Source organism: Macrotis lagotis, chromosome 7 (assembly GCF_037893015.1).
Source record: "Macrotis lagotis isolate mMagLag1 chromosome 7, bilby.v1.9.chrom.fasta, whole genome shotgun sequence".
NCBI lineage: Eukaryota > Metazoa > Chordata > Mammalia > Peramelemorphia > Peramelidae > Macrotis > Macrotis lagotis.
The window spans coordinates 94315011-94339488 of NC_133664.1; the positions used below are offsets into that span (position 1 = coordinate 94315011).

At 49.8% G+C, this 24478-nt stretch overlaps 1 protein-coding gene across 3 annotated transcripts in view; it reads right to left on the reverse strand.

The window, feature by feature from the left end:
- Positions 1 to 3525: 3525 nt before the first annotated feature.
- The window catches only part of AGAP3 (ArfGAP with GTPase domain, ankyrin repeat and PH domain 3), an 81199-nt gene continuing 60246 nt past the window's right edge, over positions 3526 to 24478 (reverse strand). For 2 of the 3 annotated variants that reach the window (XM_074193349.1, XM_074193350.1), the window contains exons 10-18: positions 21019 to 21123; positions 14444 to 14612; positions 10194 to 10361; positions 8408 to 8545; positions 6329 to 6483; positions 6052 to 6142; positions 5720 to 5942; positions 4450 to 4705; positions 3526 to 4268 (exon numbers count right to left, since the gene is read on the reverse strand). In XM_074193349.1, coding sequence (XP_074049450.1) covers positions 4074 to 4268; positions 4450 to 4705; positions 5720 to 5942; positions 6052 to 6142; positions 6329 to 6483; positions 8408 to 8545; positions 10194 to 10361; positions 14444 to 14612; positions 21019 to 21123 — 1500 coding nt within the window. In that variant the 3' untranslated portion in view covers positions 3526 to 4073. Of the gene's footprint in view, positions 4269 to 4449; positions 4706 to 5719; positions 5943 to 6051; positions 6143 to 6328; positions 6484 to 8407; positions 8546 to 10193; positions 10362 to 12768; positions 12817 to 14443; positions 14613 to 21018; positions 21124 to 24478 lie in introns of all 3 variants that reach the window. The other variant, XM_074193348.1, reaches the window with a different exon arrangement.

Here is a 24478-nt window from a genome sequence, read left to right on the forward strand (position 1 = left end):
CCTCAGCCTGCGGCACTCCCACCAAGGGCGCCCCAAGACGCGGCCTCCCCGCTCCACCGCCACCCCCTCTGCGGGTGCACTTCTTGCCCCCTCACGCGCTACCCGCTGGCCCTTTACCCACCCGCACTGGTCCACTTGAGTCTGGAGGACTTGGGCAAAGGGGTCAGCTCCCCCCGGCCTGGGATGGAGGTTTCGGACCCTCGAGTGGCTGGAGTGCGCGCGCGCGTGTGCGGGTAAGGGCGCCCACCTTGGCCATCTGCTTCCAGTGGAGGGTCAGCCAGTCCTCCGCCACTGGGGGGGGGGGTCTTGTCCATTGTACATTTGTGGTTTCTCCAATAAATTATTTTCTATGTAAAGGAGGCAAATAGTCCTGTCCATTTCTCTGCGGGAGAAACTCAACTTCGCGGACCTTGCTTGAGACACCATTCATTCCTTCGTTGTGTTGGGAAGTTCAACGGAATGCTTCCTTCTATTTTTTTCATGCCTCTCATTCCAGAAAAGATACGGCATGGCTGATTTGTTCATGTTTTGGAAATGGTGACAAACAGAAAAAGGGTGTGTGTGTGTGTGTGTGTAATTTATAGTGTTTGTCAGGGGGAAAAGGCTGAAGATCTGGATTGGAGAATGGATCCAAGAAGGGATGTTGGAAAGTGAGAATTTCCTGAGTAGTGTCATGATGGTCATTGAGTTTAGGGATGGAAGGTGGTGTAGACAAAAACCAAATCAATGAAGTTGAAAGGTAGCTCATTGGTACAGGATCAATAACTCAAAGGTGAACAACCCACATGCAGATGTCAGAATTGAATTGTTCCCCATATAAGATTTCTAGGGTGTTGGGCTACAGATTAGGGAATGGACTCATTCCAGGGCAAAAGGGACTGAAAACTTGGTTTGAGCTGGCTTCCTGGTGAATGAGGATCCCCAGGAAAGGGTTTGCTGATTCAAGCTCCAACTGGAATGAATGGGAAGGGGAAGGACTTGGAGAATTCTAAAGCCAAAAGGAAATGAGATATAGATAACTGGGATGATCTTAAAAGAGAAGAGCCAGAGGCAGGCAGCTAGGTGGATAGGGTGCCTACCCTGGAGTCAGGAGGAACCTGAGCTCAAATGTGACCCGAGACACAATAATTATCTTAGCTGTGTGACCATAAATTAAAAAAAAAAAATGAGCTACTCCCTCTTCTTGTTGACATATAGTCCACTCATAGTTGAGAGCTTCTATTTTAGTCTTTTTTTTTTAGTACTTTTGCAAGGCAAATGGGGTTAAGTGGCTTGCTCAAGGCCACACAGCTGGGTAATTATTAAGTGTCTAAGGTCGGGTTTGAACCCAGGTACTCCTGACTCCAGGCCACTGCGACACCTAGCCACCCCCTATCTTAGCCTTTTAAAGCAACATTTCAAATGCTATTTATGAAGACTGAACCTAGAAGATAGCAAGAAAGCCAAACATTTATCCTTAGGATTGTGTGACTGTTTTTTTCTCTAATAGCAAGGTAAGTCAATGGAAGAACTGAGATTGAGGCAGCCCAGTTAACCCATATGGTTTTGACAACCATTTCTCCCAAGTTTGGGAGTAAGACTGACAACTCCTGGGGACAGGATAGCACTTAAGTTTAGGGAAAGTATTATACTATTGTTGAGGTGATGCTGAATAGCTGGGAAGGGTCTCTGGTCCACAAATCTTCCCTGAATCCTTTTAACCAGGAACTTGGAGCAAGGTCAGACTCCCTTACAATCTTTAGTTTTCTACCAAAGCTTAGGCAACTAACTATAGGGTTGGTCTTTGGGAAGTGCATCATCAGGTCCAGATAATTTTAGCCTAATTAGTTCTATTTGAAGGTTTGAGGGTGGGGGTAGAGTACACCTATGACCCTGTGTTCCTTGTCCCCCTTCCCCCATCTAAAAGGGATTTGGGATATGTCAAGATAAAGAAAGCTAAAGGGGTCATCTGGGAAAAAGTCACAAACAAGACTCCTCAAACTCAGATCTTTTGATTACTGGTCAAATGACAAGTGTTTCGTAATTCTTAGCTGTGCATTATAAGCTGTGGCTTCCCCCATCCCACAGAGTAGATGTGGAGATCCATAGCCAACCTCAAAGCACTATTAGCAATGACTGCTCCAGGTGGGAGTCAAGGGACCTGGCTGCATCCTGCACTTCCGTCCTTTGGCCTCCCACTTTAACCCTCATCTCCCACCCCCAATTGAGGTCTCAAGTTCTCCAAGAGGTTGCAGCAAGAATAAAATAAACACCTCCTTTATGATCAGCGTCATTTGGTTATTTACAGATTTGCAGGCACCAGCAAACCAGAGTGCTCCCCAACCTCACCCTTCCAAGGGATGTGAAGACTGAGCAATCCTAAATTTGCCCCTCTGACCACAGTGCAAAGCATGCTAAAGTAGGTTGAAAACTGGAGCAGATGCATGGGGCAAAGGGGAGGCAATCCAGCTTCTCTTTCAAAGTCAAGGGACACAAGCCCCCCCCCCCCCCCCCATCCCAAGGTTCCTTTCTCTGAGAACAGCCAAGAAAGCAGAGCATGCAGCTCCAGTCAGGCCAGGGCCAGAGGCCAGGGTGTATGTGAAACTGGACACACAGAGTACAGGAGGATGGCAGCTCCAAGGACAGACCTGCCTGTTGTCACAAAGGGAGGGCAGTAGCTCTGTCCATGAACTCTGCCCAGAGTCAGGGGATACTCAAACTAGAGGGATGCTGGTTAAGGTTCAGACCTAAAACTTCCTGGCCTGAGTGACCACACCAGCTAAGTCCCCCACACTTGGAATCACTGATATTCTTAAACCCTCTTAGGGTGGGATCAAATTTGTACTTGACTATCTTTCCTCTCTATAAGCTCCGGACTCCACCTTAATAATTCTTGAGACTCCTTCCAACTGGAGTCCTAAATTCTGGATTCAAAACCCTATTTGGTTTCTTACTCTTGAGACCTTAGAAAAGTCACCTTTCTGGGCCTAAGTTTTCTCATATACAAAATGAGGGAGTTGTAAAGGATTCAGTCCTTTTCAGACCTAAATTCTACGATCCTGTGAACTTGAATTCTGAGGCAATGACTCAGTCTTCCTATGGGTTGGCTTTCACATGTAATATCTGGAAGGTGATGTCACTGAGATGCTCCATCCAAACAAGAGAAGGCAATAGGCAGCAGAAACCCTTTAGGGCGAGGAGGTGGAAAGAAGGGAAGAAGTAGTTAAGTAACAGTCCCACATCCTCTACTTTGTGAACATACCCACTGGAATTCTGACCCCAAGGAATGGATGGGTCCCCAGTCATCATGCTTCTTTTAAGGAGGTTCAGGAATTGAAACCGAGAAGGAAGGTTGAGAGGAAGGACACCAGGAGGATCCAAGCTAGGAGAGGGGATGAGGGGCACAGTTGGGACAAGCCAACTGGGAGATGGTGCCCAAGGATGGGGAGGTGGGTCCATGGGGAGGCAGAGATGAGAATGTCACGAGAGTGAGGCAGCCATGGGGGACGGATGGACACGGTGGACACACACATACACACACACACACACACACAGTCTGATTTATTGGTCTCGTCACACACACATATGTACACAAACATAAATATTCCAATGTACAGATTTTACATGGGGCTCACAGATCCCCTTGCCCAACTCATCGGGTTCTTCATCCGGCGCTCTGCACCAGGCCCTTTCCACTTTCCACACCTCATCTCCAGGCTAATCTGGACTCTCAGATGAAACCCTGAAGGTGAAGTTGAAGGGCAGGAGGCAAGGGAAGGGGAGAGGGCCTGCTCCCCCCTCCCTTCAGGTGCCTCCAAAGGGCCTGTCCCTTTTCAATGGCACCTATGGGGCACTAGGCTAGACAGTCCACTCCTCCCTTTGGGACAGGGCCCTGGGATGGACTTTGGTCCCAATCCCTCCCTTTGTCTTCTGCTCTCCTCATCTCATCTCTCCTTTCATTCATTCCACCTCATCTTGTCCCATGTCTCCCTTTGCCTATGCATCTCTCTCCCCCTTTCCTGCAGGGGGAGGGAGGTGAGCCCCAGGTCCTGAGGTCTCCTTGGACCCTCTCCCCCCGCAATCCTCCCCAGGCCTCACAGGAGGCTGGGGCTTCGGTGTAGCTCAGCAGAAGTGCTAGAACCATTGGTAGGGGTTGGAGTCAGGCCGGCACCCTCCCCAGGGCAGCCATGCTGCAGCAGGATATCCACACACTCCTGGCTGCCGGCGCGGCGGGCGTAGGCCAGTGGAGTCAGGCCCCGAGCGTCCCGGCTCCTCACATCCACCCCGTACTGTGAAGAGAATGCAGACTTGAGCTCAACCCTGGAGAAGGGGAAGGGGAGGCCGAAGGAGAGAGAGCAGGTGCCATAGAAGGCAAGGGATGGGGAGGGCAGGGCGAAGGGACCTGGCTGGGCTGGGGCTGAGGCTGAGGGTCAGGGGGCTTCAAGGGAGGAGAGGGAGACTGCCACTCACCCAGATAAGCAGCTGTGTGAAGACCACATTCGCCATGGCACTGGAGAGATGCAGGGCAGTGCGCCCATCTCCATCCCCATAGGTCTCATTCACCTCCTCCTTGGAGCCGTGGGCCAACAGCATTACCAGTAGCCGCAGGTCATCTTCCACCACGGCCCGAAGGAGCTGCTGCCCCAGGGGTACATCCGAGCTGGGCAGGGGGGCCAGGAACAGCTTCTGTTCATACTTGGCCCTGATCCAGTGCTCCTTCTCCTCCCTGAAAACATAGGCCCACCGAGGCATGAGCCTGGCTGGGAGTTGGACAGGGGCAGTCATGAGGCAGGAGCCCCCTCGAGGGGGGTGGGTGGGAAGGAAGCCGAAAAGGAGAAGCGTGCTTCAAGGCAGGGCCAGGGCAGGGCATGGGCAAGAAACTGGAGGAGGAGGAGGAAAGAGAAGGAGAAAGAGGGGAAGGAGGAGGAAGAGGAGGAAAAGAACCTCATGAAGCTGGTGAGAATTATGCTTAAAGAAGAGCCAGGATAGGGCATGGGCAAAAAGGCTGATGATGATGAGGAGGAAGAAGAGGAAGAGAGTCTCATGAGGCTGAAGAGGAGAATCATGCTCAAGGCAAGGGCTAGGGCAAGGAATGGGCAAGAAGCCTGAGGAGGAGAGCTGCACAAGGCAGAAATGAGAGGAACCAGGCCCACAATATTGCATCTCAGACACAGGACAGAGGGGCATAGGCACTGAAGGGGTGGTGGTAAGAGTACTGTGGGGAGGGGGCTTCAGGGAGGCCCATGGGTCAGCAGGAATGAGGATGGGGGGCAGCAGGATGAAGTAATGGCCCAAGAGGAAGCTTATCTGTTCCTCCCCCACCTTGCTTGTCGGCTGGGAACAAAAGGGGGGGAACTTGTGATACAGGGGACACGCACTACCCTATCTCCCACCCATTCTCCCCATCTCTGCAGAGTCTGGGGCACCTCAAGCAAGTGAGAGATAGGCACCCTGCGCATGCGCTCCCAGCGGCCCCCTGACCCACTGATAACAGCTCAGAAAGGGCCCGTTGTTGTGAGAGGCCTGAGTGACAGGCCTGGGGGGGAGGGGCTGCCCCAGGGGCCCCACTGCTGAGCAGAAGCGGCTGCTATCCTATCTTTAACCCTTCTAGCACATTTCAGAGGCCTGGCTGGCCAGTGGCAACTCTCCCCATCCCCTTTCCACCAGGAGGGCCCCAAGATGACTTCCTTCCCTCCCCATTGTCACTTGTTCAACGACCTTGACCCTCACCCTCACCTACCTGCAAGCCTCGGGTCCTGGCTTGGCATAGCCGTCCAGGGCCCCTTCCCAGACGCTATTGGCCAAAGCATTGCCCATAGCGGTCATCACAGCCAACAGCTCAGGGGGCCAGTCATCCAGATCAAGGGAACGAACGCGAGACAGGTGGGCCCCCAGGTGCCGGTGGATTCCTGAGCATTCTATGCACATCAGAGCCCCCAGATTCAGGCTGGCCCAGTCTGGGTCTGGTGAGGAAAGAGTCAGGAGACAAGAAGACCAGGCTGATCCAGGCCCATTCCTCTAGCTCTCCCCAACCCAGCACCCCCTTGCTCCCCCGGCCCTCTAAACACTCACTGGGAGAGTCACAGTCAATACAGAAGCTGTTGCCCCGGGCTGTTCTGACGGCTTGCACGGCCAGGGCTGAGTTCTGACTGCCCAGGCGAGTCTGCAACAGGGTAGGAGACAGGGCTGTGGGCCCCAGGGCCACCCTTGCTGGGGGTCATGCAGACTTAACTCCCTTTGCCTCCTCCCAAGTAAGCCCCTCCCAGTCATGTCTATAACCCACACCCACTCCTGGTAGGGGGACATGGGGGGTGCTCCCCAGGCTTTCCCGGACCTCCAATCTTCTTACCTTGTCCTTGGCACTTCTACAACCCTGTAGGCTGGCGAGGATCTGAGCCTGGACGCTCTGTACCCAAAGCTCCCGCTCTTCTGCCGTAGAGGCCTCAAAGTGCCACGTCTGCCCCGTAAGTGACACCACCATGAACTCGAATGACTCTTCTGCATCTATAAAAATGGTTGTTTTGGGGGCATAGGGTGGAGGATGGGCAAAGAATGAGTCAGGAAACAGAAGGTACAGCTTCACAGTCAATCATCTTGCCTCCCGCAGACAGGCAGTGTCCTACTCGGCCACCATCCTTCCTTCCTACCTTCCACCACAGCACAGAAGCTCTCAGAGAGCTGTTCTCCCCCTCCCTCCCTCCTGCCCCCCAGTCCAGGAATGGTCTTTCCAAAACCAAGACAGGGGACACAAGCACAAGAGTAGTAGGGATTCCTACAGGTTAAATCCTTAGACCTGTGCTACCTGTGGAAGGTGAGGACAGGGTAGACCAAAGCCTGGTTGGGGGGGGGGTGTGGAGGGGAAAGTAAGAGAAAGGTGTTTGGGGGCTCTTCCAAGAGAATAAAATAGGGCTCTCGTTGCCTAATAAAAGGGGTACAATGTCCATGAAAGGCTCCAAAGTCATTTGTCTGGGAAGGGGGTGCTAGGAGGTAAGTGTTAAGAGGGGGTGGGGGTAGGGGAGTTGAGGAGAATGCGGGCGCCATCCGTACATGTCAGCTGCAGCCGCCTCATTTTGCAGCTCATTAAACCCAATATTCCTGACGGCGTCAGCGAGGGGCTCCGGGGAACCAATCCCCCCTCCCCCACCATCCCATCACAGACACACTGGAAGGGCAGGGGAGCTGGGAGAGAAAGAGGGGTTCTATCCATGGACAAGAACATGTACTCAGACAGGAACCTGAGAACATCTGTAGCTGTAAGCACATGGCTCTGGGCCATGGTCCCCAGCAATCTGGTGACGTTTTAAGTACCCCTCCCTGAGGTCCCCCAGATGACAACCACATTAATCTCAACCCCACTGGTCAATGCCCAGTGGGTATACAATCCCTAATAAGCAGTGTGATTGTGATTGTCTGTGTGTGTGTGTGTGTGTGTGTATGTGTTGTGGGGGGGAAGATCTACACAGGGGATATCAACACAAGGCCAAAGGCAAAGAAGCTCTGGCTTTGCTTTACCTTCATTCACCTGTTGGATCCTGAGGCCTCCACCCTTCACTTCTTCCTCTCACCACTCCTCAGAGCTTCACTGCCCCTGCTTCTATCTAGACTGGCCTCTCTGGAATCTTCCCTAGCCTGACTGCAATCAAAAATTCTGAGCACTAAAAACAAAGTCCAAATTCCTCAGCAGGGGCTGAGGGAATGTAAGTGTGTAGAATCAGATCCCTGATTCATGGGATCCCATATTTCTTAGGCCCATTTCCCCCAATAAGAGGCTGGTAGTGGTGGTGGGAGGTGTTGAGGATGGGGTGTCACAGTCCCACAGTCCTGCTGTACCCATGTCCCTGACACTGCTAACCAGCTCGGATGAAGGACATTGGAGTTAAGTGACTTGCCCAGGGTCACATAGCTAGTGAGTATGAGGTCAGATCTGAACTCAGGTCCTCCTGACTGTAGGGCTGGTGCTCTATCCACTTTGCTACCTGGCAGCAACATTGGTCAGACCTGCTCAGGAGCAAAGAAGCCAATTTGGACAATTGATGAAGGGCAACATAGAGTACTTTGGGAAGACTCCAGAGAGTCACAAGAACTAATACAAGGGTGGAAAAACAGGAGTAGGAATCACTTAGTTGAAGCTGAGTCTGAGAAGACACAAAAGTCTGCAGAATAGCTAATCAATAAGTAATAATGTAAAGTGCCTACTGTGTAACTCAGAGCTTCAAAGATACAGGGAAGACATGGAAAGATTTTTGGAAGCTAGTGATTAAACAGATCTATTTTCTAATTCCCATCCACAACAGGAGAATTGAGGTTAAATTGCAACCTGGTTACTTCAATTCATAAATACTGTGCCTGGACGACTAAGAGTTCCCTTAGTAGTCATCGAATAATGGTCAGGGTGATCTGTCCTGAGTCTGCCCTTGGCTCCCTTTACCTTCAGCCGTGCTAGTGGGGCCATCCGGTCGGGGGGTGCCCGTGCTCTTTTTCCGACGGTGCTTTTTACGGTTCGCATGGGGAGATGGAGGAGGCTCCAGCTTGGGGCTGGAGCTGAGCACGTCAGAGGGGCCACTGGCTGGGAAAAGGGAAAAAAAGGGGAAAAAAAGGTAGAAAGAGCAAAGAGAAGGCCCAGGTTGGAGTAGGCAGGATGAAGGCCCAGCAGGGGAGCCCAGAGCTTCCAGTGGATCCATTTCTGATTCCATCCCCAGGGGATGGGTTCTGCCCTCAGATCTGTGATCATGTCCTGGGCTTTGATCCCCAGGAGATGGGAAGTGGGAGGGCTCTTCCTGGTGATGTCTGGGGAGTGGGAAGGCACTGAACGACTTGGGGTGGAGGTAATGGGTACATACGAGTTGGGGGGCAGGAGGGGACTCAGTTCCCGCAGCTTGAAGGGGTGGAGGGCGGCCCAGGGAACTCACAGGGAGCTGCATCCCCGGCAGCTCCGCACCAAATTTATCCTCAATCACACTCCCCGCTCCTCACAATTAATAGCAGAATTAGAAACAATCAGGGAGCTGCCTAATTACTGTCAATTAGAGCGCGCTAATCAAGCTCCCGTCTCCCACACCCCGCCCGGCGCTCACCACTAAATGTCAAACTTCATTAGAGGCAGACACGCTCTTTCTCTCCCTCCCTCCTCCCCTCCCTCCTCCCTGCCTCACCAGCAGGGCCTCACTGATGGCAGTAATAGACCATCAGAGCCGGAGCCCAAGGGAAGGCCCCTCCACCCTCCCATCCTCTGCCTCCCCGCTCAAGGGCCTGAGGCTCCCAGAGAAGGGGCCGGGGTCTTGGAGGCACCTGAGCTCCAGGGACTTGGCAAGCTAGAGCTGGGGGTGGTACATGGTTCAATGTGGGGTAGGAGCCTGGGCTTAGAGTCTTCCTCTGAAACTAGACTGGGGGAGATGGCCGGGGTCGCCAGCTGCTGCTGCTGCTGCTCAGATCAGCCCCAGACTTTTGCATGCCGTCAGTCTGGATCTGATGCCTACTAGAACAGAAGGTAGGGACTCACCTGGGGGTGGCACACCCTAAGCCGAGAAGGCTGAACAGGAGGGAAGAGGGAAGGACAGGGAAACAGAGAAAGGGAAATAAAGAAGGAATAAAACGCTAAAGCGAAGGTGGTGCAAAGACGTAATGATGAGACTACAGAAAAAGAAGCTAGGGAAGAAAGGGGGGGAGAGGAGGGAAAAGGGAGGAGGGTGGAGCCTTGAACCAAACAAGGTAATAAGGTGGAGCGAGGGGAAGGGCCTTCTGGAGAAGCCTTCTCTCCCTCCTTTCCAGCTCCTGAATTCCTGTCTGCCCATGCCCCCCAGGCCCCCTCACTATTCCTCAGGGGAAGACAACCCCCCCCAACCCTCTCACTTTCCCCAATACAGCTCTCAAAAGCCCGCCCTCAGCTCGATCATCCCTCCTTCAGCCAGCGCCCGCCTGCCCCCCACCGGGAGGCTGATGAGCTGACTGCACGGGGGGCTGATGGGGATCGAGGAGCCACCACCAGCTCTGCCCCGGGCCCATGAGGGGCTAGGCTCTTCTCAAAGGGGGGGGGCTGGGGAAGTGGGGACTGGCACGGGAAGCAGAAAGCTGGGGTTGTGCCAGTGGGTGGGGAGGGTCAAAGACCCTCCAGGTCCCACCTCTGGGAAGCCCTGAACACTTGGGTGAACCTCTGCTGAGGCCACTGTGGCTCCCCCCACAGCCCTCAACCCTGTTCCCCCAGGGAAGTCACTCACCAGGATGCTGGATGCCCGGGGGCAGGGCAGTGGCTTCACTCCACTGGTCAGCACTAGATACTGAGCAGGAGCGCTGATGGAGTCCATCAGGCCGGGGGCCTGCCAGTGCAGAGCTGCTCAGGGACCGGTCCGAGTGAAGGGAGGTGCTGCTGGCTGAGTGGGGAGCACCTGAAAGGGTGGAGCAGAGGCTCAGCTGGGGGCCCCTGGGCTCCATCGGGGTGAGCACAAGCAAAGCCCCTCCCTCAAAAAGAATGGCTTATGGTTGTCCAGGAGATGTGAGAGCACACTCCTGAACAACTCTGAGAGGCAAATAACTAGGGCTGGGGAACCTTGTTGACTCCATGAGCATAGGCTCAGAGAAGCGAAGCAGGCTTCCCAAGGTCACACAGCAATAAAATATCAAAGATTTTCCTAAGGCTAGATCTTCTTCCCTCTTAGGGCAGATAGGTAGGACAGAGAATGGTGAGACATCTCATTCTTACAGGATCAAAGATTTCCAGCTAAAAGGGACTTCAGAGGCCATTTAATCTAACTCCTTCCTTTTATAGAGAAGAAACTGGGGTGCCAGAGAGATTAGTGCTTTGTCTAGGATTACACATTCAAGGTGGGTCAGTGCTCAGCATCCCGAGCTTCCGATTCCTTCCTGCTTTGTCCCATGTCCCTTCTTGCCTCTCTCAGTTGGCAGGCACCCCACTCACCCAAGTGAGGACAGTTCTATCTTGTCATCTCCTCAAAGGAACAGAATGGCACCTGTCCCTACACTTTTCATCCGCCCCTCAGATATCTGTGTCACTGGTTCCCTATTCCTTCCCCTTATATCTCCATGAACGTATGTCTTCCAACCCCAGCCTTACATCTCTGGGATCATGGGGAGCTCAAAGAAAGGCCACAGGAGTTGGTGAACTCCCTGGAGGGATAGAAGGGATATATAGTTTGGGATGGGGGTGATCAGTTGAACGTCAAGGGGCCTCCAGTCTCAGGTAGGGACCCCCTAAACAGTTGGGACTTAAGACCAGGGAAAAACCAACTCTAATAGACCCCATCCTCATCCAAGCTCCAGCCTCTGTACCCCAAATCCCATTCTACATGTGTCACTTGCTTTGCGTCAGCTTCACTGCCATTCTAACGAGGAATAAGTGTATCAAATTCAAGTAATTATGTCTAATTAGTATTAGTAATTATCCTGTTGGGCTGGAGAAAATTAATCTTTCGTTTCCCATCAGGGAAGGATGGCAGAGCTAAGGGGAAACGGCCGTAAGGGTACCACAGTCCTAAGAAGCCCCAGGGTTATTTTGGGTAGGGTTTGGGGGAGCTCCCCATGGGGCTCTTTGGGCATCTTTCCAAATTCTCCTCATTCAGGGTCTCATTGCTGGGGTGATCTAGAAGTCTACAGGTCAGTTGTGGGATGTGGAGGGAGGAAAACAGGGAAGCTTGGGATTGGGAAACTGAGAAATGAGGAACTGAGGAATATGATGCATTTTGGACAACTAGAAGCTGAGTGGCTCGGTGGAGTTTTACTGGGTCAGTCACTCTTTTGGTTAGAAATGAGGTGTTCAAGGTCAACTGGAAATTAGGAAACAGGCCCTATAGCAGGGTAGGGTTGAGGTCTCTTCACAGGCTAAGGGCCAGACTGGAACATCCAGTTTGAACAGATTCGCCATTCTATGGAGAATGTTTGCTCCTTGTGGGCAGCAACGTGTCTCACTTCTCAGGCAGGAGGAAATGCCTCCTTGCTAAGGGCTGGATAAACCTAATAGCTACTTGTTGAATTAAGAAAGTCTAAGCTATACTACCTCCCTCCCACCTCCCATGCTTCCAATCTCTCCTCAGACTCATCTCCACCCCACTTACATCCATTTATTCTCCTGCCAAGGGCCAAAAGGGTTGGCGTGACCCCTCTCAGTCCCTCTCCACAGATTCCCTTTTTCCAGGTCTATCGAATGTAGGGAGATGTGTACCTTGCTCTGGGTTTCCCAAACCCAGCCCCCTTCTTATTCCCTGCCCCACCCAACTCTGGACCAGTCCCTCCTCAAGCCCCCCCACCCCATGGCCCCCCAACTAGAAGCCCTGAGGGAGGGAAAGTGCTTTCCTTTCTCTTTGTTAATTCTCCCCTCATTACGCCTGCAATCCCACAATCAGTGTGCACTGTAATTGTCGAATTTGATGCTAATGATTAATGAATTAAACATGGAGCCATCAATTAGTCCTCGGAGGATAATTCTGCATAAAGCAGCGGATAATGTAATTACAGTAACAAAGATAATGAGATGTTAACATCGCCCGGCGAGTGAGAGACATGTGTATGTGTGTGCGTGTGTGTGTGTGTGTGTGCGTGCCCCAAGTCTGTGGCACTGTGTGCTAGGGTACACTCTGGTTTGGGGGGAAGCCTGCCAGTCCATGTGCATGTACCATCTGAGGGTTAAGGGAAGCAGATGACTGTGTACACTGTATATGGGGAGACTGTGTGTGTCTGATGGGTAGTCCTGCCCCACCCCACCTCTGCAGAAAAGGGGGCTCCCTTCCAATCCCTAACTTATCCCAAGCTCTACAATGCCTCCCATGAACACAATCTCACCTTTATAAAGTGACTTTAAGGTCCACAAAGCATTTACTTCACAAAAACCTGGTAAAGTAGGTAGTGTTAATCTTTATACTTATTTTGCAGATGAAGAAACTGAGGTTCCTAACAAAAACCTTACACTTTGCTGGAAACTGGTTTGCTCTATCAATGACCACCTCCTGCTTCCACTCTCTGCCACCTTGACATGTCTACCCCAAAAGCATCCCTTTGTCATATAAAAGACATTCCCAAAGTCTGCCCTATATCAAACTCCCAAAGCCAAGGGCTGGAGATCTTTGAAGTCATTTAGCCTCTGCGTGAACACTTCAGGGGATGGGCATCTCACCACTTCTCCTAACATCTCATTCTAGAGATTGGGCATCTTTACTTGTCTCTAATTCTCTGTACCTTTCCTCTGGCATGATCCCTTAGGCTTTCAACATTTGCTGGTTGACAAATTTTTTCAGTCTATTTTCGCCTAATTACTGTCCCAGTATCCATTCTTTCTCTTTGGTGTTCCCCAAGATCAGCTACTTCTGAGTTCAGAGAGAAGGGCTCCTGTGGATTACTAATGTTTGCCTCTGCCTAATAGAGAATGAAAGGAACACATAGGGTTGAGGGGTGGGAATGGATAATAATAAAGTCTGAACATGTTCCTCAGTCCTAACAGGGGCCATCTTTTGCAGGTTGCAACTTCTTTCTTGCCTTCTATCCCAAGTCTGAAGGGTGGAGATAAAGGTTTTCTGGGAGGTCACAGCAAGTCTAAGAGGAACTCCTAAACTCTGCAGAGATTGGATGGCAATGCCAGAGAGAGAGAGAGAGAGAGAGAGAGAGAGAGAGAGAGAGAGAGAGAGAGAGAGAGAGAGGCGGTTTCCTGAGCCTAAAGGAAACAAGACTATTAGTTGGGGCAACCAACTGGGGAAAGGCAGAGAAGAATGAGTTTGGGGGAATGAATTAGCCTTGTGGGTGGAAAGAAGGTACATGTGGAAAAGAACATTCCTAGTAAAAAAGGCAAGATGGCAAATTCCAAAAATGGAGGAGACCTAGGGTTTGATGATGGAAGTTCATACCTTAACTGTGTGAGGGACAGGAAGAAAGAGGGAAAGGTGTTTCCCCTGCCCATAACCTTTCCTCCTAGAGAATGTAACCTGTGGCCTGAGACTTGGCTTTCTTCTTAGCCTCCCCAACCTGTGGGCAGACCCCTAATAATTTCACAGCCAGAACAAGAGTCCTTCTACTCTGGCCACACTGCCCTAAGAACCTCTGGCTGCCTGAAGTTTCCACCTGCCGCCCATGACTGAGTATTTATCTAGGCAGCACCCAAAGAAAACATATTCTTCCTGGTCCTGACTGATGCTAGGCATGGTGCTACCTGGGCCACACTCCTGGAACCAAATTTCCTAGTTCATTTCCTTTTCTCTCTGGACCCAGAAGCTTCCCCACTTGACACCTCCACTTCTGAGCTCTAAGTCAGAAGCTATCCACCCTATCTGGTCCTCACCCAGAAAGGACTGGAACCCCAAAGTCATAGCTAATATCTGGTCTCAACAATCAGAGACTGCAAGGAGCCCTGAACTAGACCCAATGGGCCCAAAGGTTCAGAGTTCCCTGCTTGCCCGGCTTCTACCACCCTTCCCCCAGAGCCAAAGATGGCAGGTGTGTTCCTTCCCATTACCATACCTCCCCTCACCTGTACTCCCCCCAAGCTGTGTGTTGCTTCTCTCCAGGACAAGCCCATTGGCACGGGGGCTGGCACCAGTGGAGGTGGAAGGTGTGGCCCGGGGTAGCCGCTTTCCTGGTACTTTGACCGTTGTCCTCAGCAGGTCAATTTCCTTGCCGTGGATATTTTGCATGTAATCCTATCAGAAGGGGAAATCATACAAGATAGATGAACATCCCTCAAATAAAGCCTATTCAGACTCAGTCCACAACCCCCAAAGTCCTACCCCCCAACCTTTTTGTCACAGGGCCCTGCACAGAAGGGGGCAAATATTCTGAGTTTTTTGCCCATTCTTTCCTGAGGAACAATACAAAGGCAACATAGCTGGACCTGGGAGTCAGAGGACCTAGGTTTGATTCTTGGCTCTGCTAATTATATACAAGTGCCCTAAAGAAGTGTCATTTGACCTCTGTGAACTTTCCTTTCCTTCACGAAGAGACGATCTCCAAACTTCAAGATTCTCTCTGGGCCAGTCAGCCAGAACTGGCCTTGAATCAGGGAGTCCAAAGACCTCAGTTGAGGGTCTGGATCCCAAGTAGAAGTTCAGGGTCAGAGGTGGCTAGAGTGGAGCTGTGCTCAGGGGGTCTTGGCTTGGACTTGAGATTGATGTGAGGAGGGATGTTCTAAGGAATGGGACTTAAGGGTCTTGTCACTGACTGGAATGAGTCCTTCCCAGCAGAAGGATTGATGGTTGAGACCAAGAACTACCCCCAGGAAAAATGAGAATAAGTGCCAGAACTAGAACTAAGGAGGGATGAGGAAAAGGTGTGGTCAAGAGAGGGAAGTTGACTAAACTCTTGCTTATCAACTGCAAAATCACAAATGATTGGGGATAATAAGCAATGTCAGAGGAGGGGCCTCAGATGGTCTTTCCCAACTACCCCCCCCTCTATCTCTGCCCCACAGGCCCTAAACTAATTAGGGCAGGCAAGGGAGGGTCCTTTTTAAAGATTGAACCACCCCGAGTTTTCTGGTCCGGATGGTAGGCATTCTACTTGCCCTTTTTAAGGGGATGTCTTATATTCCAGTCACTGGTGCTAAGTAACTTAGAGGACCAGGGACGTGCTTCTTTTGAGCTGAAGCTGAAGTCCAAGAAATTCAATCTAAATGCATATCTTTATCAATGTCTACAGTGTGCTATGCCAAGGCAGGAAATTTAGCAGTCCCTGACCTCAAGGAACTTGTACTTTACAATGGAAGAAGAACACTAACCTAACCAGTTAAATATAAATTAAAAGTGTTCAGGATTGAGGAGTGATCTGTAAGGGTTTCAGAGCAGTAGTTCTGCTGAGAGCTAGGGATTCCAAGAAGTAGAGGGGAGTGTGTCTCCCTACAAATCCCACTTGCCCTAGGACCAAAAAGAGAGCCACCCCACTTCCTGGAGTCTGATATTTCTGAGAGAGCTGCCCAGAAATGAGCCAAGGTTAAGTGGTCTGAAATTAATGTAAACCTCTACAGCTGCCCTCTCACTGCCGTGACCCCCAAACCTTGGCTGAAGGGGTGAGCTGATGTTGTTTGAGGAAAAGACCCCAGAGATAGGTCATAAAGGATAGTCTCCCCTTTCATTTCTCCATTTCCCCCTCACTTCTACATAGTCTATCCTACTCTTGCTTTCCTTCTTGTGCCTACAAATCAACACTGACTTTTCTTAAAGGAAAATAAATATTTTTTTTCAGATGGCTAAAACCCATTGTGTGGAATCCAGGTTAGCTGCTGCTGAGACCCCTGCCCTGGTTGTTACTGACAATGCATAAACAAATTCCCTATTCCTTTCTTAATGGATGGCCTTGGGAGGAAGCTCCCAAGCCACTCAGACCAGTTAGGTCTTTTTGGACAGTGGGGTATAGATTTATCCTGAGGACTACAGCTCTGGGTGGGGATGGCAAAGAGGTTACCCAGTTCAAATCAATAAAGAACTGAACTGGAGGCAGAAGAAACTACTGTTGGCTGGCATCTTCTAGGAGGACTTTGTGAGAGAAATGTGCTTTGAGTTTAGCCTTAAAGGATGGAACTGGGGAAATGACTCGGGGTAGGGAGGGGAGGAAATTCAATTACATTACATAACATGAAAAGAGGGCAAGACCCTTCAAGGGATGGTAAGAGTAAGCTGAGTGGCACCCCAAAGGGAGAATGATATCTGGAGTGGGTTCTTCCCTGGCCCTAACATTCCTAGAAGAGGAAGAGGAGGTGGCCAGAGCAGATCAACAGGTGTCAACAGAGACAAGGGCATGCAGAGCAAGATGGCAGCCTGGTAACTGGATCCAAGCTTGACAGACTCCCAAACTCATCCCCTACTGAAATGACTTGTCTTGGGCACTTCACAGTAAATGGGGGGGGGGGGGGGCCCCCTGCACTCAAAAGGCTCCTTCAAGCTCACTTTAAATTTCCTCCCCCAGCCCACCCCTGCCCCTAGCACCTGTCTGCATCGTCTCTCTAGCCTAGACTTAAAAATGACCCCTCTCTAGTGGCTTAGTCCATTCCCCCAGCTCTTACCTGAACCCCACATCTGGGCTTCAGCCCATCCCCACCCCCCACAAATCACCTCTTCCAGTGGCTGCCTCCTGACAACTGGCAGCAGCTGGCTGGGCCAAAGTCACAGCTGCAGCTCCTTCTCTGGGGTGGGGGCTTGGGTCTGCTCTAGTTCACAAGGAGGTCACAGCAGCTGCACCAGCCTGCCAGGCCCCATTCTAGCCCAGAGCTGGCTGAAGCCAGGCATGTGGAGAAACCCGCTGACAACCCCTTTTTACCTTGTTTCCTTCTCACAAATCAAGAAGGGATCTCTATACTGAGGGGACTAGGTGGGGCCCAGAAGTCAGAAACAGACTCTCAGGGAAATGGGGCTATCCCGGTAGGGTGGACTCAGTCCCGGTCCAACGTCTCCAGAAGAACCAATCCAGGACTTCCCCTGTCCCCCGAGCCGGGTCCTTGCCACCAGGTGCCATGGTCTGGTGCTAAGGGGCTGCAGGATGGAGGCTGGAGGCTCGGCCCTGGAGCGGTGGGGATGGGCAGCTCAGGGGCAGAGCAGCAGCAGCCACAGCCACCGCCGAGTTTTCCTCCGTCAGCAGAACGGGGAGCATGGCAGCAGCGGCGACGGCAGCGGCTGCTCCGGAGAGCGGTCACCACGGCTGCCTTTATTACCCACCATCAAACAGCAATTTCTTCCCCAGCCTCCTCGCTAATTACCCAGCCAGCGTTCTCATCTCGTTTTATTACTGGAATTAACAACGAGTTCAGAGCGTGGAAAGCTATTAAGATGTGTGATTAAGCCACATTCAATTAGTTTCTACAAACAATTTAATTGATGTTGCAGATAGAATTAACAGAAGGTGATTGTGTGAATGGCTCCACTGGCTGCAAAATGGGGGAGGCTCTGGCTGGCTCTCTGGGGCTGGGCAGGAGCTGGGCTCGAAGCCCAAGACCTGCCCACCTCCCCTTCCCTTCCACGTCCAGCAGGGCCCCCCTCATTCCAGGAATGACTCACCCGCATTACCTTTCTCTTTCAGGCCCTGGACGGTGCCTCTCTCAAAGAGGGCAAAAAGATCTTGACCAGGGCAAAACCTTATTGCTGAGTCCCTGGAGTTACTTCCTGGGAACCCAGTCTTGGAAGCTCCTCATTCATTAGCAGTTGAAGGAATAGAAGGCTAGCTGAACATGATGACTACAATGAGGCCTGGGAGCCTCTTTGTCCAGGCACCCCCAAAGCCTACCAGGTGAGGTAGTCACAAAGGCAGCAAAGGTGAGGCCAAGACTAGCCAAGGAAGGTACAGGTGTCCCTGAAGAGTTCAAGGACATGGGGAAGGAGGGAACAAAGTGAGCAGGTCCCCCAGGAGTGTGAATGAAGGGCCCAAGCACATGGTCTTGCTAAGAGGAACCTGCTTCAATTACTTCAATTTAGCACCTTCCTGTGTGTGCGTGTGTGTGTGTGTGTATGTGCATATACGTGTGTGTGTATATAATTTGATGCTCAATTCAAATTCTAGAGCTATTAGGCCCACAGAGGTTAACCAAGGCCCAGAGAGTAAGGCTAAGTGATTTGCCCAAGATCTTCATATGGCTAGTCTCTCAACCCATTCTTCCTTTGATGGTTTCCTGTCTCTGAGTCTTGCCTCCTTCGTTAGAAGGCTCAGTGTCTAGAGCCCTCCCCCCATTGCCTAGCTTGCAAGTAGACCACAAGAGGTCCCCATTCCTTACTGGGGAGGTGGAACCCACAAACAACACATGGAGATCCCCTTAGGCAGTTCAGGCACAGAGATCCCTATTGGGTTTCATACAGAGATGATTTTTAGCAAATCTTCGAGTCATGATCCAACAGTTGAGGAGGTACTTAAATGGGTGAAAAGTAGCTGCTACTGCCTTACCCTGTGGCTCTGTGCCCACTGTGGGTCCCCCCACCATAAAGGCTAGACAGAGGCATACAGCTGGAGGGGAAACTGTGTGGTTATGGCATTAGGAGGGTAGAGGAAAAAAGGACACTCTCTTAAGCTTTTAAATCTGCCCACCCACCCAGGGCCATACACCAACTGTCCTTTCCTCTAGGCTCTACCTCTTTTGGGAAGACTGGAGAGGGGGATGGGGCAAGCTAGTACAGGGCTCCAGGTTCATCTGGGCAGCACACAGTGGAAGCCAATAGGGGAAAAGGAAGGGCAAGTCTGGGGTTGTTGGCACACCTTGCAAAGCAGTTAAAAGTGATGTGAGGTCACTGATCAGGTTTGGGAAAGAGTGAGAAGCACCAAAAGAAGACTATTTCTATAGATTACTATCAATTATTCTAAATTCTATAGATTATAATATTATATAATATTATAAATTCTATAAATTACTTACAAGTTCTATGATGATATTAAATCAGTGGGCATGGTGGGCAAGGAGATCTATCAGACAGGTCACTTCACCTTTCCTCAACTGCCAACATCTAAGGGGTTGAACTAAATTTTTTCCAAGTCCCTTTGGATTTAGAAATTCTCTTTCAGATTCGATTACCACTCACAATCTATTCCTAAGTAAAAGTATTTTGTTATTACTTTGAGCTAGTTAGGACCACCCTCCAAGCACCTGTAGAATGTTTGGACATTTTCCAAAGTGCTTTTCCCTCTATCATCTCATCTGATGTTCAAAATAATTCTAAAAAGTAAAGAGGACAGTTGGTGTTCCATAACCCCATTTTGGAGGAAATCAGAAGCAAAACCCAGTCTCCAAGGCTTAGCCTCAATCTCCTCTATATCATTTCCATTTCACTATAGCATGTCAATTGAATCATTTTTAGAAAGAGGGAAGGGCTCTCTCTCCAGGTGAGCAGATTGGGGTGATGAATGCTAAGATATCACCTTACATTTGGCTCTTTGATTCTACCCCAGATATCAATTCCATTTGGTTGAGTCCACCCTGATGTGTTCCCTGAGAAGAGCCAGCTGAGATTTCCCACCAATTCTCAAGCCTAAGTCCAAAGTTAGTGTGCAGGGGACTTAAAAGAAGGGTCAACCTGAGGAAAAGACATTTCTGGAGCTGAGGGTCAAACTAGGGGCAAGTTGAGGTACAAGTTAAGAAGAATACTGTTAGAAATATTAACTGGTATTGACTGGGGACCTTCTGGGAAAATTTCTTTTCGAGGTGTCTCTTAGAGGGGGCTCCTCTGAGCTAGGCTGTAGTTGGGGGATCAGGATCCAGAAAACTTTGGACCCCGCTTGCCTGATAACTCAGACAGATGTCAAGGAAGGGACCCTCTGAGGAGGCCAAGGGCCCTCTGGGCCAGGGGCGGGGCCAGCCCACGTGCTGTGCTCGAGGGGCTGCTCAGGAGAACTCATTAGCCCCACAGTGGGGCGGTGACAGAGATGGATTCCAGAGACAGCTGTGTGTTGGAGCCACGCAGTGAGGGAGGGAACTGCTGCCACGGGGGCCACTGTGAAGGCAATGGCATGCCTCCCCCACAAACTCTGCTCCATCCAACTCTTGCCTCCCCAGCTCTGCTCTGCCCCCCCTTCTCTGGGCATCACTGGAATACCAAGCCCACTCACAGTAGCTCCACTGCACCCTGAGTGGCCAACCTGGCCAACCTCTATCCTCAGGGTCACTCCAGGCCCAGGAGGTTCAAGTGATTCCCAGGTACCTTTAGGTGATTAAAACATAATTATTCCATGACATCTGCATGTTTGTCTTTGAGATACCTCTGTAGATTGGCTAGATTCAGTATTCACTGGAACATAATTACTACAACTCAGGTCTATATGGTGCTTTCAGATTTACATTACAAAGTACTTTTCTTACAACAACCCTGTTGGGGTAGGTTGGGCAAGTATTGTCATCTTCATTTTACAGCCAGGAAGACTGAGGCTCAGTTAGGGTCACACTGCAAATTAATGGCAGAGATGGGATTCATCCGTGTTTAGTTAGACCCTACCTTGTCTCAAGTAGGAGTTTCACGGGAGTCACCAGACCTGTTTTCTAGCCCTTCAAGAGGCCTAGCTTGAGAAGAAGCCTTCTCCTCTATCTTCTGCTCCTTTCCTCCCTCAATCCCCCTAGCCTCAAGTTGCCTCTTCTTCCAGACTCACGTGTAAGCTGGGGTGGTAGGTGAGCAGCCCGTTGTCGCACAGAGTCACATACTTCTTCTTCCACTCCTTGTTCAGCGACTTGCCACTTCTCTTTAGCAGGATCCCCTGAAAGTAAAGGCAGGATCAAAAAACAAGGAATGGCCACCAAAGTCCCACAGTGCAGAGGTGCAGAAGGGAGGAGAAGGGACTGAGGTTTGTTCAGTTCCCTCTGGCCAAGGTGAGCTTTCACTTATCCCAAAAAGAGGGTGATCTTCCTGGACTTATATTTGGACCTGGGGAAATCAACTGGACAGATCCATCCTTAGGGAGGTATGCTTATTGGAAAACATGGTGTTCCTCGGCTCATTCACAAGGAAGCACAAAGGGCACTCTTTCTCTATCTCCCCCACACCCATGGGCAAGGAAATCAGCCTAGCAGGTGACCCAGATTTTGAAAAACATCTTTGAGGAAAGAGTGAGGAGGATGTATGCATGATAAAGATCCTGGGTCACTTATACCTAGGGATGGAACCAATATATAGTTCTGTAAGGGACCATGAATTCTGCAAATGCACTATCCCCTCAACTTTCTCCCTTCCTTGATGAAATCCAGGCTGCCCAAGGAACCAATGTTCCTGATATTACTCTGAGCAGAGAAGTCACCTTTCAGATGGATAGGCATGAGGACAGCATGGTGACTGGGTTGCAAGAAATTGTGGGAAAGAGTCCAATGTTATAAAGTAGATGTCAAAGTGAAATCTAAATGGAGACAGCTCCTTTTACCCAAATCTCATATTGGGTTATCACAGCACAGTGATGACCCAAAAGCCTCTTGCTCCCCAGTGAACCTTTCAACCTTTCTCTGTTCCCTTTCCCCCAAACAGGAGCTGAAGACACAAAGTCATAGTGAAGTAGGAGAGCTGGGCACTGCAGACAAAGAATAGATGGAACCAGCATGGGACCTGAGTGTGCCTAGGACCCCAATTCACTGGTGGGTTAAACTCCAAAAGCCAGGAGGAAAAAAAAAGAGCTGGATCCCTCTTTGAAAGATATTTAGGTGGGGGGAGGGAATGTCAACACTGGGGCAGTTCTATAAAACAGGGAAAGGGGAAGGGTCACATAGTCCCAGAACTTTGAAAGGAAAGAGTTCAGGTCTCCTTCTATGTGGGAAGGTGGAAACCAGGAAGGACAGAAACTTTCATTGAGATCTACTGTGGACAGAAACCTACTGTGGACAGAAAAGGGACAATTCTCTGTCTTTGGTATATCTTGGGTTCTAAGGAGTAAAAATAGATTGGATTCAGAACTTTTTTTCTCTCTTCAGGTTTTTCTGATAAGAAGACTGAGCTCTAAGAGCTAAAATTATTAGAACAGTGGTAGAGGGACAAAATAATTCCTGGCTTGGATCACCCTCAGTGTTTGTGGAGGGGTGTGTGTGTGTGTGTGTGTGTGAGAGAGAGAGAGAGAGAGAGAGAGAGAGAGAGAGAGAGAGAGAGAGTATGAGTGTATGGGGGGGAGCAGATTACAATATACATAATTTATGATTATGATTTTCTCTCTCTCCCTTTTCAGTTTGCCACCCTCTTCTCCTTTCCCATCTTTTCTTTCCTTTGGGAGTTGACTCCCAAAGTGAGAGGCTGCCCAGTCAAAAGTGAGATAAAATCCCAAGTCATTAGGTATAGTATCAAGGACTGGTCTTGTCAATGGTGACCTTACTAGCCAGGAGGAATGGACTCCACCACTGAGCAAACTGCCTGGTGACTTTATTCAATGATTTGAAGTCTGAGGATGAAGGAAAGGAAGAGCACCATGTCCTCTAGAACTGCTTGGTTGTGTTTTAGCATCCCTGGTACTCTTAGATGATCACCTAGAACACATTCTCTTTACTATGGAGTTCTCCACACTGTCCTATCTCTCCCTCTACTTGCTAATAAGTTCATTATTTCTCCTGCATTCAGTTATCTCCACGAAGATGATTCCTAAAACATCCAATCCCTAGGTTTAAGCTATGAGATTCAATATCATCAACTGGCTATGGGACATTTCAAACAGAAAGTATCAGAGAACTCTCATCTCAACATGTCCAAAACTAATTCCTTTTTGTCCTTGCTATCCCCAAACTCATTCAACCCCCTCTCTCCCCCTTTCCTTCCTTCCTTCTCATGATACCACTGCTTTTTCAATCATCCAGATTTGAAACCTGGAAGTCATTTTCATCTCTTCCTCCTATCCCCTCCACATATCCATTCAATTATTCAATCTTGTTGGTTCTACTCTACCTCCATGAAAACTGTCCCCTTCTCTCTACACATTCAGCCACCATTCTAGTTCAAGTCTGCAATTTTTGTACCCATGCAACAAACTCCAATTTGTTTCTCTTTGTTTCCCCTCTCTAATCTCCAGTCTCCAAACAATCCTGATGGTCAATCTCCTGCTTAATTGGAAAACCTCCAGAGCAGGGGTTCTTAACTTTTTTTTTTTGTTTCATTGACCCCTTTGGCAATTTGGTAAAGCCCATGGTCCCCATCTCAGAATATTTTTAAACAAAATACACAGAATTACAGAGAAAATCAGTTACATTAAAAATACTACCTACAAATATGTAAAAGAAAAGGTTCACAGATCTCAGGTTTAGAAACTACTCTAGAACCAAAGACAAATTCTTCTGTTTGATGTGAAAAGGAATTACTGCACTGTAATAGGCCAGTTGGGACTAGCCTTTTGACTGTAATTCACACATGATGCTCCATCATGCCTTTGCTTAGGTTTGGAATATATACTCAGGCCTACCGTTTCCTCTCAGAATCCCTAGTTTCTTAAAACCTTGGCTCAAGTAGTATTCCCTACATGAAACCTTTTCTGATCACCCCCCCTTTACCCCCATATTACTTTGTATTATTTTGCATGTGTACTTTGCATATCCTTACATATATAAATCTCTTCTCCCAAGTTTCTTGAGTAGGAACTGGGTCAGTTCTGTATCTGTGGCTCCACGGTTTGGTACAAAGTGGACAAAATAAATGATGGTTGATTAACTGATTAAAGGTCTGGTTGGCCATGTGAAGTCCATGTTGAAGATGACAGCAGATGTGTAATTCAAAAATAAGTCCCCCTTCCATGGGCAAAGTGCCAAAATGAAAGGATGTGCATCCATTCTCAGAGTGAATGCCTGTAGACTGCCTGGGAAAGTCAACCTGATGGTATCATCTCCATATGACCATCACTACCTCACATACAAGAGGTGGTGTGGTCCTGTGGTCCAAATCTGGCCAGCCTTGTTTTTTAGGCAAGCCTGCAAGCTAAGTATTGTTTTCATATTCTTACATAAAGTTTTATTATATCTAAAAATCATTCTTAACCCGGACTTGACTTTAGGCTGTAGAGTTTGCTAAATCCTCTTAGTGGGTCCTGGGGACCCATTTCCACAATTATCACTGATTGTATGACCTTGATTTTCACTCCCCCCTCCTCTCCAGCAAAG